This window comes from Sphaerodactylus townsendi, linkage group LG04 (assembly GCF_021028975.2).
Source record: "Sphaerodactylus townsendi isolate TG3544 linkage group LG04, MPM_Stown_v2.3, whole genome shotgun sequence".
NCBI classification, from domain to species: domain Eukaryota; kingdom Metazoa; phylum Chordata; class Lepidosauria; order Squamata; family Sphaerodactylidae; genus Sphaerodactylus; species Sphaerodactylus townsendi.
Window position 1 is genome coordinate 82,748,399 of NC_059428.1, and position 14,294 is coordinate 82,762,692.

General features: G+C 38.4%; 1 protein-coding gene across 1 annotated transcript in view; it reads right to left on the minus strand.

The window, feature by feature from the left end:
- The window catches only part of RPS6KA3 (ribosomal protein S6 kinase A3), a 29,929-nt gene that overhangs the window by 6,214 nt on the left and 9,421 nt on the right, over positions 1-14,294 (minus strand). Inside the window, exons 8-19 of the mRNA XM_048493334.1 lie at positions 12,781-12,851; positions 10,670-10,758; positions 10,516-10,580; positions 10,313-10,415; positions 9,647-9,771; positions 8,811-8,936; positions 7,588-7,677; positions 6,671-6,829; positions 5,819-5,980; positions 4,676-4,752; positions 2,184-2,301; positions 158-298 (exon numbers count right to left, since the gene is read on the minus strand). Of these exons, the coding sequence (XP_048349291.1) occupies positions 158-298; positions 2,184-2,301; positions 4,676-4,752; positions 5,819-5,980; positions 6,671-6,829; positions 7,588-7,677; positions 8,811-8,936; positions 9,647-9,771; positions 10,313-10,415; positions 10,516-10,580; positions 10,670-10,758; positions 12,781-12,851 (1,326 nt within the window). The remainder of the gene's footprint in view (positions 1-157; positions 299-2,183; positions 2,302-4,675; positions 4,753-5,818; positions 5,981-6,670; positions 6,830-7,587; positions 7,678-8,810; positions 8,937-9,646; positions 9,772-10,312; positions 10,416-10,515; positions 10,581-10,669; positions 10,759-12,780; positions 12,852-14,294) is intronic.

Below are 14,294 nucleotides of genomic sequence, written 5' to 3' on the forward strand. Positions count from 1 at the left end.
AGCCAGTAGAAAACTTGGCAAGTGTAGCTGGGGCAGGGGAAATTTGAGAGAACAGTAGAGGGGGGTGAATTTGAGAGCAGAAGGTTGGTTTTCAAATGTAAGAAGACTGAATATGTTCACATCTGAATTTTGAAAGCAGTTCCCAAATGTTATTTACCTTTACAAGATGTGGAGCATCCTGCCGGTTTAGCTGGAACTGAGGCAACTGGTCACAGTGAACAATCCATGGATGCTTTAGAACTTGGGCAGCTGTCAATCTCTGATGAGGGTCAACATGAAGCATTTTTGAAACCAAATCCTGTGAACAGAGCGGTTATTAAACCCAGTAAGTGAGTGTTCAAGCTTTTAGAAGAGAAAAAGAGTTTGGATTTATATCCCCCCTTTCTCTCCTTTAAGGAGACTGAAAGGGGCTTACAATCTCCTTTCCCTTCCCCCCCTTACAACAGCCTATGAGGTGGGTGGGGCTGAGAGAGCTCCAAAGAACTGTGACTAGTCCAAGGTCACCCAGCTGGTATGTGATGGAGTGCACAAGCTAATCTAGTTCACCAGATAAACCTCCACAGCTCAAGTGGCAGAGCGGGCAATCAAACCCAGTCCTCCAGATTAGAGTGCACCTGGTCTTAACCACTACACCATGCTGGCTCTCCAGCATGTAACAAATAGTAAAATCAGTTATAAAAATCAGAAGTCACCTTCTTAAAATATTTTAGGTTATTCCAACGTAACATCTGAAAACATGGCATGGGCAGAAGTTGTTTGCCAAATTAAATAAAAAAATTACAAAGAATGAGCCAAATAAAAGGATACAATAGGTTAGGTCTAGTTAAAGATTTTTGATTGCATTTGAGCACTTGTACAAGCAGAAACACAAGAAAAAAAATCATGGTAGTTACTTGTTACAAGTCTCACTTGTGCTTTCCCAAGATATTCACACTATAATAATTGGGAAGAAAGTGCTAGGTAATGCATAGCCCATTTATGTTTCCACTGGATCCATATGCATGGCATATCAATTTAGACACTCACTGACCTTCAACCATATTCTCAAGTACCAGTTACTATTTCAAGATGGTAATTTGGCATCTGTTTCTTTATGAAAAAAAGGGTCTTCTCTTGGAGTAAAAACAAGTATTCTATTTTTTGGTATGTAAATGCCCATGAAATGGTTGGAATGACGGCGTATGACGGTGTAGCCATAAAGCTAAACTGTAGTGGAATGGATGGAACAGAGTAGACCTTCAAATTCTGCTTCCAGCCTGATTGGCCTTATTTTTCTTAATGCAGGCTGTTTCCTCCCTCTCCATTATTTTACATCTAATCCAGAGCAGGCCTACCTAATCTCTCTTCATTTAAGCATACAAGAGTCCTGTAGCCATATCAGTCCAATTTTTGTCACTATCTGCAAAGTAGCCTTGCTTCTTCCATACTTCCCCCATACATCCCCCCGAATATCTGTATGTGGATCTGAGTGCTGCCACAGGCAATGTTTGTGTGTAACATAGTTCCCAGAGCGCTCCCACTTGCAATCTTTCCTTGCTACAGCTTGTGTACATGAACAAAGGAAAGGAAGGGGGGAAATGGAAGAAAAAAACAGGGGAAACACATTTACACATACATATGCTAATTAGGAGGCCCAAGCAATTGCAAGGAGTGGGAAGAATAAAGCAAATGGCAATTCTTGGTGATTTTATGTATTGCTCTGTCAGGAAGATTCCAGCATAATGTCAAGATATTCCCACCAGAGAGACTATACCGACAGAGACATATTTGATTCTTTTTATTGGTTCTTACTAAATTGGCTGCACTATGCAAAACAGCTGAGAAAGGTGAACCAGCCTTTTATCTCAGATGGGGGAGTCATCACTTCCCTTAACCGTCCCTAATTTTACTCTACTTAGTTGCTTTCATGCATTATCTTCAGCAGGACAAAGCAGTTGGCAACACTGTAGGGGGATAGAATCTGCCCTAATCCAGAAAGTCAGGAAACCTGGGACCGGAATTTCACATTTAAATTTTCATTTGGTACTTTAGGAACATGACAGCTGTAATATAATTTTTTCTTCTACAAATGGAAGATTTAGAGTAAATATTTTTAATACTATTTTTAATCGCATAAAAACCCTATACTATTTCTTATGATAAGACATATGAATAACAACAAAAGGAATGTAACATATACTTGCCTTTGCTGTATCTGAAACAGAATTCCAGTATCCTCCACTGAGAGAGAACTTCCCACTACCTATACGAGCCAAAATTTCCTCTGGGGTATCATCAGGGCCATTTGCAAAGGGAGTGTAGCTAATTAACCAAAGAATTTAAGTATTATTTACAATTTCTTGTTGAGTTAGAACTATTATAAAAGTGAGAAGACAAGCATTATTAATCATCAGAATACAGAACTCGCAACACATGGGAATATGTGCATTAGAAAGTGGCTAAAAGCCACTTTGCTGAGGTCAATATAAGTAGCTTTAAAACAAAGTATATCCTCTATTTGATGTCAGAAGCAGGGGAAAAATGGTTAGCACAGAAACCAGCAACTGGATTGCCAGCAGCACCACTTCTACCATCACATGAATTCCAGATGCCAGCATCCTGTCCTACCCACTGCAAAGCTCCTACCCCACCTGACACCACCATCAACAAACTGAAACAGTTCATCCACTTTGCCCCTTCTTCCCCCAGCTTTCTTCAAAAACTGTGTGTGACAAGCCATATATGCCCAAAGGTCTTCTTGGACTTTTTCAAAAGAGTTTAAGCATTCCAGTAGAGAAGTGGTTTTCAGCCATGTCAGTCCAAAAGTAAAAGCCAAAAAGCCAAGAACACCATCAACATGTGTACCTTTTATTAAAACCAAGGCAATGACATATAACAAAGTGAGAGTTTTGAGTTCATGAGAACTGTTCATCAGCCCAGATGTTATAAAATAACATCGAAAAGGGGGGAAAGCAGATTTTTCAGGTCATGATTTTAAGACTTTGCCATGCCAGTATAAGGTAGGTCTTCTAGCAAGTAATATCTGTTTGCTCTCCCCAAAAAAGATGAATTCTCACTGACTAGGAGGGAAATTAGAGAGTGGCATGGTTGTTGCCATAGTATTTAGTTTATTTATTACTTCTTGCTTTTATGGCCCTTCGCCTGCAGCAACTTGAGATCTGATTCTTCTTAGTCTACCAGAAGATCCACCACACACTGGTATGACAAGGTGTTAAAATCATGACCTGAAACGTCTGCTCTTTTCTTCTTTTTTTGGTAACATCTGGCCTGCTGGAAAGTTCTCATGAACTTGAAAACTTGCAAACTGTCATAAATAAAAAAGGTATTACATGGATTGTGTTCATAACAAGAAGAATATCATAACAGTTCAGGAAGCCTTTTGAGCATACAATACATTACTCCACTATTTTTAAAGAGGAGTGGAAAGAGAAGACAAAAAAGATTAGCTATTCCCACACTGAGGAGGAAATGCATGCATAGTGGATGCCTGAACATTTGGAGTATGAGTGGCAGGTGGAATTGGTTATCACAAACAGGGGGTTACTCTATTTAGAGCAGCTGTTCTTTTTGAAGATAATTAACGGCAGGTACATCTTTTCTGTGATACTGAGTGTGAAGTAAGAAACAAAAGCCTGTGCTTCTTAAAAGGGAATGATCAGCACAGGTCTCATTCATAGAACTTCAAAAAATCCTCAAAATGAATAAAGCAGTGGCTGATGAGATGAATTCTTTATTCATTCAGTTATACCACATTTTTCTCCACAATGGGGACCCAAATCACCTTACATTGATCTCTTATTAATTTTATCATTCCAACCACCCTGTGCGGCTGAAACTGTGTAACTGGTTCAAGGTCACTCATCAAGCTTCCACAGCGAGTGGGGATTCAAATCTGGATCTCCCAAATCCTTCTGTAATCTCCAGCCACTATACCACATTGGTTATCTATTCACATAGCGCAAGCTGTATGTTTAATTGGTAAGGCTGGATGATTCCATATAAACAATGAAGTCCCTGCAGTTAACAGGGAGAATGGATATCAGATCAGAGTAATGGGTACCCATTACTCTTTCTACTATTCCATGTGACTGGGACCTGCCTGTCATAAGATCTGAAGGGCTCCTTAATTTTGGAATCTACTAGACTTTCCACAGCCATATGATGAAGTTCAAGATGCTGCAATAATTGTGTGCCTCATGCCTGAAAAGTAAAAGCAACTTGTACTAGTTATTCTATTAATAATGCCCACTCTTATGATTTCTAGTTCCAATAGTTGAGCAACTAGTAGACAGCTGAATAAACTTTTCAGACATGCTCACAAAAAGCCACCTAGGGAGTCCTACGATTACGATTGAATATCAAGGATTAATTGAGAGTGTGTTTACATCCTGAGTAGTGTGAGTGTATATAAGGGTTGAGCGTGAGGAGAGGTGTGTGTTCATATGCAAATACATGAATGGTTTGGCATGCAGAGGCAGAAGGGAATAGGGAAACAACAGAGACAATGAAAAGAAAGAGGATGTAAAGACGTCTTAACAGAACGTAGTGTGTGCATATGTGTAAACAAATATACATGTGAGGCATTGGGGGTTAAGAATGGGTCCTCAAGATCTGAGAAGCAGATAATTTGGTTCATTTTTATGAGTCAGTATAAACTTAGCACCCATACACATACCCTGTCAGCATCGTATAAAGCAGAACACCAAGGCTCCATATGTCACATGCTGCATCATACCCTTGCCTTTTTAAAACCTATGTGAAACAATTCATCCATTAGTTTCTGCAAAATTAGTTCCAGAGTTTGTGATTATTATCATTAGTTCAGTCACTTTAAAAAAATCTGAATGTGTGGGTTTCATTTATGTCTTAGCAACTACATCTGAACAATTAAATAATCTACTCTGAAGACTGTGGGTGGGGACTCTGAAAAAGGAATACAGAAAAAAAGGAAACCTGAAAACTCACGTCAAGTAAAATAAGAGGAGCCCTAGGCCCTTTCTGCACAGTGGAAAGGGAGCCTCTCCACTGGCAGAAATTATGCCGGTGGAGGGGAGGGGGCCTTTCGCACAGGAGTGTGCGAGCGGCCCCCGCAAAAGCCAGCACAGAAGAGGTGGCTCCGCACGGAGCCGCCTCTTCTGCGTCCCCCCCCCACTCACCTCGTCCTCCAGCGTCGGTCTGGAGGGCTGCAGGGACCCGCCCATGCTGCCCTCTGACCTCCAGGGGTCAGAGGGCAGCGTGGGCGGGTCTCAGCAGCCCTCCAGAATGACGCTGGAGGACAAGGGGGGGGAAAAGGTGGGGGGGGGGAACGGGAAGGCAGCGCTTTCAAAAAACCTCCCTCGGGAATGGAGGTGGAAAGCAGCACCTTCATGCCGCTCGGGGCCGCTGCCTTTGCGAACAGCTCCCCAGGGACTGGTGTTTTTCTGTTCCTGGGCTGCTGTTTTTGGCCCTGTGCAGAAAGGGCCCTAGAAAACCAAAGCCTTGTACTACATTAAAATGCAATAAGAGGAAAAATTGACTAGAAAAAATTGTTAACATTACATTTAGGGGAAAGTCAGGGTTTGTGTACCACAGGGAAGTCAAGGAGAGCAGAGTAGAAAACCACTCTCCACACCCACTGATGCCTTGTAAACAGGCTCAGTGCTCTGACAGGAAGAGCAAGAAGGCTTCATGTTTTGACTAGTCTCTTGAAAGCTTCACAGTTGGGCCAACACATGTGTAGTGATTATGACAAACAGCCAGTCCATGACTGAGGGCAAAAGGATGGGACTGGATCATGAAATTACATCCTTTTTCCTTCTTGTCAAATTTAGCAATTTACCTCGGGAGCAACAAAGTTTGCTGTATAACAAGGAGTCATTAGAAGGCCATTTTCTGCTCTCAGTTGCTTTGCAAATCCAAAATCACAAATCCGTATCGATTCTGGATTGCCCGATTCATCAACATACAGGATATTGCTAGGTTTCAAATCTCTGTGTACCACCTGAACCAAAACAAAAACAGAGTTTTCTATCACACACACTTTATTTTCTTGCTTAACTGTCACTGACAAAGGTTATAAAGGATATATTTCAATTATCAATTTTACAACAGTTTGTTCACTGACATCATATGAGGAAGATAATTATGAATCCTGAATTCAAATTTAGAACAGCTATTCATGAGCATTCGTTTTGGTGGTTTCCACACTGGGAAAGGTTTGTATAATATCTTTATTGCTGCTGTGGCAGCTGATACAAAGCAGCAGCAATGAGACTTCCACATAGGAAGTGCTTTTTTAAACTAGCAAGTATATCTTTATGTCACAACAATCAGTCCATCAGATCTGTCAGGCTCACGGCTTTCATTTAAAAAAAGTAAGTAAACCTTGGCTTTTTTTGTGTGATTCTGGCCTTATGTAGATCACAGACATAAGGCAACTGTGTGAGGCTGTCTCCACAAGGAAGCGATTTTTGATAATTTGCAGCAATGATCATGTAGCTATCTACTGTTTGTAGTTTCTTATTCTTTCAGCCTTTATAATTACATTTACAATGCAATACATATCAGAAGAGAGAAGCAGTTGGGGAAGAATGAAAGTTACTTGTACAATGAAAGGATACTTCTATTATGTCAAAGATAAGTGTCAACTCAAATAGTATGTTTATAAAAATACTCAAGGAAGCAAACTTACTCCTTGTGCATGGAGGTATTCAACAGTTTTTGTTATTGTCAACAGGACAGCGCTGGCTTCTCGTTCAGAAAAAAACTTTTGTCTAAGGATTTTGTCCAACAGTTCTCCTCCTTTCATTAGTTCGGTTACTAGGTATACATATTTCCCATCATCATACACCTAAAAAAATGAAACATTTCACTGAAAGAGCTCAATTATGTGTCCATAAGAGTCTGCAACTGAACAAGCAACCTAAATAAGGGGTACAGTTCTGATGAAGCCACAAAATATCCCATTACTATTAGAATTAAAAACACATGGGCAATATCTGCCAGTACTAAGCAGAAAGTACTGAATGGGTTGTTATAATGAACCAGAATTGCAAACTAACATTCTAAATTTATTTCAACACCATGTGATTTTCCTTCAAACAGCAGTTTGGAAATTATGCACCACTCTAAACTCTGGTATGGCTAGAGTCAGTGTACAATTTACTGGATTCCTGGTCTAAGGACACTAAGCACATTCCTTAAAAGGGATTATATAATACATAAAAAGGTTTGATTCAAAATTTACCAAGATCAGCAAATTAGAAGCTGGGAACTTTAGTGGAAACATGTGATATTATGAATTGTATTTCAATATGGATGTCAGTAGTAGAGAAGTCACGAGGCAGGAATAGTATTGGTTAACATTTACACTGTATGTTGATAGAAGTAGTACGTTTTGCAGAAGTCCAGCATGAAGCCTAAGAAAACACCACTCACTCCCCAAGATCTCTGCAGTTCATGAAAAACTCTAGGGAGCAAAGAAGATCTTTGTGATGGCATGTAGGGTATGTACCCAGCAAGTGGATTGGATTGGTGGACCCCTGACAAAAGGCATCATGCTGAAATTGTGACTGAATTCTAACAAAAATAGTGAAAATGCATACTTACATCTTTGAGAGTAATAATATTTGGATGCTGTCCATATCGCAACAGGATTTCAATTTCCTCCGTAGGGTCCCTTTTACTTTTGTCTATAATCTGGAGGGGGAAGAGGACTTGAAATCAATGGACTTAAATTGCAGCACAGTTTGAGCCTAAAATTGCTTTACATTACTTGGAAGCACTTAAAGTGTAGTTTGTCAAGGAGTGCTAACCTCCTTCCAAAATCAGCACCAGGGGCTTTGTGACACACAAAGTGGTGTGTGGCCTTTACATCATTTCTTTACTTCGCCTGCCCTTCTGTCACAGAGGAAGCAGCTGGTTTCAACCTGCTTCTTGGACAAATTTATTCAGAACAGGGTATTAAAGACAATTAAACATGATTACTAAAGCGAACAACCACGATCAGAGTGAATATGCCTCTGAATACCAGTCAGGGGCGTAGTGCCAACAGGAGGGGGGGGGTTGATGCCCCGGGTATGCACTACAATGGGGGCATGGCCAGGGCATTCCTGGGCGTGAGGCACTGCGGCAGGGGCACAGGGGGTACATGTGCCCTAGGTGCATTTTCCCTTGCTCCACCCCTGATACCAGTTGCTGGGGAGGGGGACAGTAACAGAAGAAGGCCATTGCCTTTTCACACCAGAGGCACCTTACAGCCAATGTAGGGAATAGGATTATGGGCCGTTGCCCCACTTTGAATTGGAGAGTTTTCCTTATACCATCTTCACTCTCAGTTCCAGACAGATGAGCCCTTGGGGATGCAGAAGGCACTATCTTAGCCCAGTCTTCCTGATAAACATTTTCTTAATTATCTGCATATTAGTTCCACAGACCTCTGCCTCATGGGATCTGGATCTTCAAAGGCTTGAAAGCACGGACTCCTTGCTGTTGTACCAAAATGGTACTCTTTCTAGGTCATGGACCTACTACTACTTCTCATGGTCTGAATATTGACGAAACTGGAGCCTTTTGGAAGTTGTACTGAAGAAGCTCATTCCTCTGGATGTTGTATAGAATCTGAGCCTATACAACCAGCCTTCCTTCCAGGTAGTTTATTGTTTTATATCATCTATGCAAACTACTTCAGCTGGACAAGTAATCTCTCTCAAACTCATAATACACACTCTCACCCATAACCATGGCTCTCAATTTATATCCCATCCACCCTAGCCCAAACTTCAACTCTACACAGATTCTCTAAGAACATGTTAAGGTATAAAAAAAGTTACCTTTACTGCATATTCCATGTTCGTTGCTTTATGTATACATCTTTTACATACGGAATAGGAGCCAACTCCTATGTCTTGTTTGACTTCATATCCATCAGTAAACTGAATACTGTTCCTGTGCAACTGCTAACAAAAATATCATCAATTAATGAATACTGTACAGACATCTAATATATACCAAATGTTTACCAGTTACTAGAGAATTACACAGAACTTTTTAAAAGGACATATTTACTGAATTTTATTCTTATCCCTGTTTTGGTTTAAATGTTAAAAGTCAGTGAATGAAATACATAGTTATTTGCTGCTTACAAAATTTGACACAAGTGTGCAGCACCAGTTGTAACAAGCAAAAAGAAAAGTGATTATAACGGGAGCAGTGTTTTACTGTGCAAGTTTTATACAATCAGGCATGTAAGCAAGGGTTATTTAAATAGCATGGAACCACAATAATTAAGACAGAGGTATGAAACAAAAGCAGGCAAATGTCATGAATTGCTAGTTTTAGATTTTGGACATGGGAAGAATTTATCTTATATATCCACATTGAGATTGTCAGCTGCAGCAAAATAAAAGTGGATTTACAAGCCCATGTGTAGAATCAGGTTTCAACATGTGCACAACTATTTTCCTATTATCTGCTGTTCATGCAAGCTAGCACAAGGAAAATGTAACCATTTTCAAAACATCTTCCAAAGTACATGCAAGGTACTTGTACACATTGCATATGCAATTCAACCAACTGTGTATATAACTTATGTCTGTGCATATATTTGTTTGTTTGCTGTGCTCTGGATCACAGCCAATACAAATAGCTCTTCATTAAGAACATTCACCTGAACAACTGAGTGCACACCAGACGTCTGCATTGGTTGACTTTCATCATCTGATGCAATTGCTACAAAACTGAAGCCTCGGAAGAGTTGGTGAGCGTTAGCACTGGGAGGAATACCAGGTGAATCTGTAAATGAACATACAGACACACAAATCACATAACATTGCCGTTGGCACATATAGGTACTTTTGACATATGTCGAGCTGCCTCTGTCCAAACAGGATTTATCTGGGATGGCACCAGGATTTATTTACAACTAGTGAAACTATCATAGTTATGACACTGTGCACGCTTGTGTGCACGCTTGTATACTGCAGTGAAAATATTCCAACTCCCACTCCCTGTGGGATGCCTGGTAATTGCTGGGGCGGGGGGTGGGGGGTGGCGCACGCTGGCTAGACTATACTGTGCTAGAGTAAAAGGAATGTTTCCTAAGTATAGCAGTGTCGCCAAAGTGGTACCCCCAAGCACCACATTGGGAACTGTTATAATAGCATAAAACCATGGGCACAACAAACCATAGTTGCTCAGTAATGCATAATTAATTCAGAAGAACTCTGAGATTAAACAGAAACTAGAAAAAATCATTCATAAAAATTCAACGTATAGCTTTATAGAAAATTTAAAATTTTGGAAATTTTTGTTGAAAACAGTAAACATGTCTCACCTTTTGGAGTTTTTGCTGTAAATTCAGGATCAAAATAAAACGTATCTTCAGGTCTACCAGTTGCAGGTTTAAATGGTGGATTAATTTCTCTCCTGTATAATTTCTAGGACAAACAAATGGTACATAATAGAACAATATAAAGCAATTTAGGATTTTGTGAATATTTAAATTTTTGCGCTCTTTTTATTGTAATTCCTACTCACATTCCAATCTATTGTAGAGAAAAAATGGTGCCTCTTAATTTCTTCAACTCCATCTGGACCTGCTCCTTTCAAAACCAGTATTGGACATATTTAGTAGACAAATAAGAGACTTGAAGTTGAGATCTGGGGTAGGATAGTTTCATTACATGCTTACCTAATCTGTTTGCAGGGTTTCTCTTGAAAAGCATTCGCAAAAGACTTTGAGCTTCTGAACTTAAAAACTGGGGCATTCCAAGTTTGGCTCTATACAAAAAATATCAATAACACAAGAAATATTTATGGTGGGAATCTGTGATTGTTCAAAATTTTGATAATACTGTCTACAGAACAAAACAGCTGGATGTAGAATTACTCCCTGCCTCCCGCACAAAAGCTCTACATAACTTAGTTTTTTGTTGAGTAAAGAAGGAAACAAAGGAAAATTGGGAAGGTAATATTTGACAAAATAAATACTTTGGTTCATTTTACTGCAGTCCATGAATATAATTTTTTTACACATACAGCAGGTAAGGCTATCAAACTCTTGCTTTCCTGAAAAAAAATCTTGGCTGTAAAATGTGAAGACAATGCCAGCTTTGTGTTGCCATCTTATGCAGATATACTTCCATCTGCTGCCACCAATGAGTTTAGATTGGAGTGACATAGCATACAATAGCACTATTAACCTTCAAAAAGTGATCAAATCCACTAAATTTCCCTGCATGGCATTCCAAATTGTGCGTAGTTGTTGTGATGAGGTGGTGGTGGAAGAGAACAAGCTGAGTCCAAATAAAATAGAGGTAATGCTAGTTAGAAAGGCTGCCAATTTATTTTTATTTGTTTTACAAAATTCATATCTGACTTTTTTACTCTCCTAAGGGCCACCAAGGTGGTAACAAATTAAAGCATCCATAATAAAATCACATTTTGAAACCATTAAAATTAACCTTCCTCAAAATACATACATCACAAAAAACAATTAAAAACAGAAGAAGGTTGTATGGGACTGCTGACTTAAGACAGGTGTGTGAATCAATGGAGATGTATTTGTAGCTACACGTTTTGTTTACTTTGTTCTTTAGCATGTCCATATTTTAAAGATACTGTTCTTTTGTTACTTGTTACAGCTGAATAATTTTAGCACATTGTTGTCTTTAGTTCAATGCACAATAAACACTAGATAATATCTTCTTTAATGACACTGTGTAGTTTCTATGTTATTTTGTTGCTTGCCGTACCAGTGCTTCAGGTTTGTGTGGGACTCGGCATAAAAATGTTTAGGTTGGTTTTGCAAATACTTTATCATTGGTTGATGGTTTTGTATCAAATAAATTTCTGCAGAATGGCAGGAGGAAGGAAGTGAATTATCTCTAAAGACATGCATATTGAAAACCACATCTTAATTATACAAACAAATTATGTAAGCAAATTAAGACATCAAATCATGCCAGAGAATTCATCTGTCAGATCACAGATGTAGAAATGTTATGAGAAGAAAAAGCAAGCTCAGAGCCAAAGAAGCCAAAGTTATAAACTACCGGTAAATAGGCAAAAAATAAAAATAAAAATTCAACACTGGAAAGATCTCTTGTAAAGCAGAAAAAAAACATAATTTTGCATTTTTAGCTCCAGGTGAGACCACAAGATTAGGTCTAGTGTTTCTATTGAGCTTTCCTTCAACGTAAAGAGTATTGCACCTGCAAAAAAAGACATTTTGTGCTGGTGCAAAATACTTTGCACTGGCAGATGCTTCTTGTAATGAAGGCTTCATGCTACAATGAAATGCTAGAATAAAAGTATAACTTGGAAGCATCTTGATGAGAATACTTGAATCAGTATGTGAGGATCAAGGGAGGGCATTTTGAAGAAGCTACAGAAACAGTAGACTAGAAGGAAGGATCCTTGGTAACAGAAGGAACATAAAAGATACAATAGAAGGAGATAAGATGAGAAAGTTCTCAAAGGTTGGATTACACCATAAGGATTTGAGTGCCGACAAAAAGATAAAAGATAGTGGAGAAAATATCACAATTGTTATTAGGAGATGATGATATATTAGATTGAGTAGACCGCTCTACACCTGGAGGGCTGATAATGGGCATTGAAATAGCTTATTACTCTCAGTTTTTAACAAAAAGAATAGAACCATGGTATTAGTAGGATTAGTGAGTTGGGATTTATGAGTACCTTTTGGAAATAAGAGAAGAGTGGGAATTAGATATTGCAGCCCAAAGAGTATCCCCACCAGAATACCTGGTAAAAATATACAAATAATAGTATACTCACTTGAGAATCATAGTCATGGTTTCTTTTCTGTCTTTCCCTTGGAAAGGTAGAGTACCAGTGAGCATTTCAAACTGTATAGAGTAAAACTTTAATCAATTACATTAAAAGATCTGGACAAAATCTGTTTTTGACAAAACTACTCAGCAGAATAGCATTCTAAAAACCATTTTCTACATACAACTATTAAGTCTCTACAAAACAATATTTCTACACTTTATATTCACATTCAAACAAAAGACTGTATCATTGGGCAGTATAACTTTTAACCGTAAATTTCTGAAATTGTTTGGAAAACTTGAAATATGTCTATTTCAATTAAGCTAAATTTTAAAAAATCTAATTGAGCAACAGCAAACTAGATGCTGGAGATTAAAAGAGAAACAATCCATTAAACAAAATTAAAACTACTACTATTGTTAATCAATATATCTGGGTCTCACATTTACAGTATTTTTTTAGTATATATCTTTCTCCTCCCCAAGGTTTAACTGTATTTTAATGGTCATAGTTGCTCTTAAAGTATAATTTTACTCTTTAAGTGCCTCTAAAATGTTTCTATTTCTATATAACCTTTCCTGTAATCCTTTATATACACATCAACTTTATTTAACTGTAAGGCAAAAATGGGGGCTAGCAAATGTAGACTTAAATTCAAATTGTAATGTGATTATTTGTTAATCTTTTATTTATTTATTTATTTTTATTTATATTTCGAACTTGTAGGCCGCCTCTTCCCCAAGGGGCTCGAGGCGGCTTCCAACATGGCTGTTCTCCGACAGCAAACTCAACAACACAATTTAACACTCTTAAAACCAGCAGCAGTCACATAATTTAAAACAACTTAACAATATAGCTGTTCAAACAGTTCAATCAGCTCGAACAATTCAACGGTCTGAACAGTTTAAAACAGCTTAAAACAGTTTAAACAGTTTAAGGCAGGCGCCCATTCCCAAGGCTAAAAGGGAGGAAAATACATAGTAGAGGAAAGAAGGGAGGGAGGAAAACGGCGGGCCCAGATGGAATCAACAGTGGCCCGACCGAGGTGACAAGGATGGAAAAATGGCAACCTCGGGATCAGACTATGAAAAGCAATCAAGGTGTTACCAGACAATAAATAAAAGCAGCACTCTGATAATTAGTAAATAGGGCATATGCATCTTCAAGTCAGAAACAAAAGTACATTGGAGCTTATTCCATTCCAAATGAGGTTGTATTATCTGTCTAGTAAAACTCAAGATATCTGTATTCTTTTCAACTATAACAATCAGTTTTGATAAAAGAATTCAAAAATTACAAATTCTCCAATGGCAAGTGAATTACAATAGTGTATTGACATGTCCAAAGTTTTATTTTGAAAGTATCATTGCAAAATATTATAAATCCTTGTTTGTGCATTTTTACTAATATTATATAGGAAATTTCTCAAGAGACATTTCTCACACTTTTGCAGAAGGCTACATCACATCTTAAAAAGAAGAATATGTGCAAGATTATGAGAATGAGATTTTAGGAAC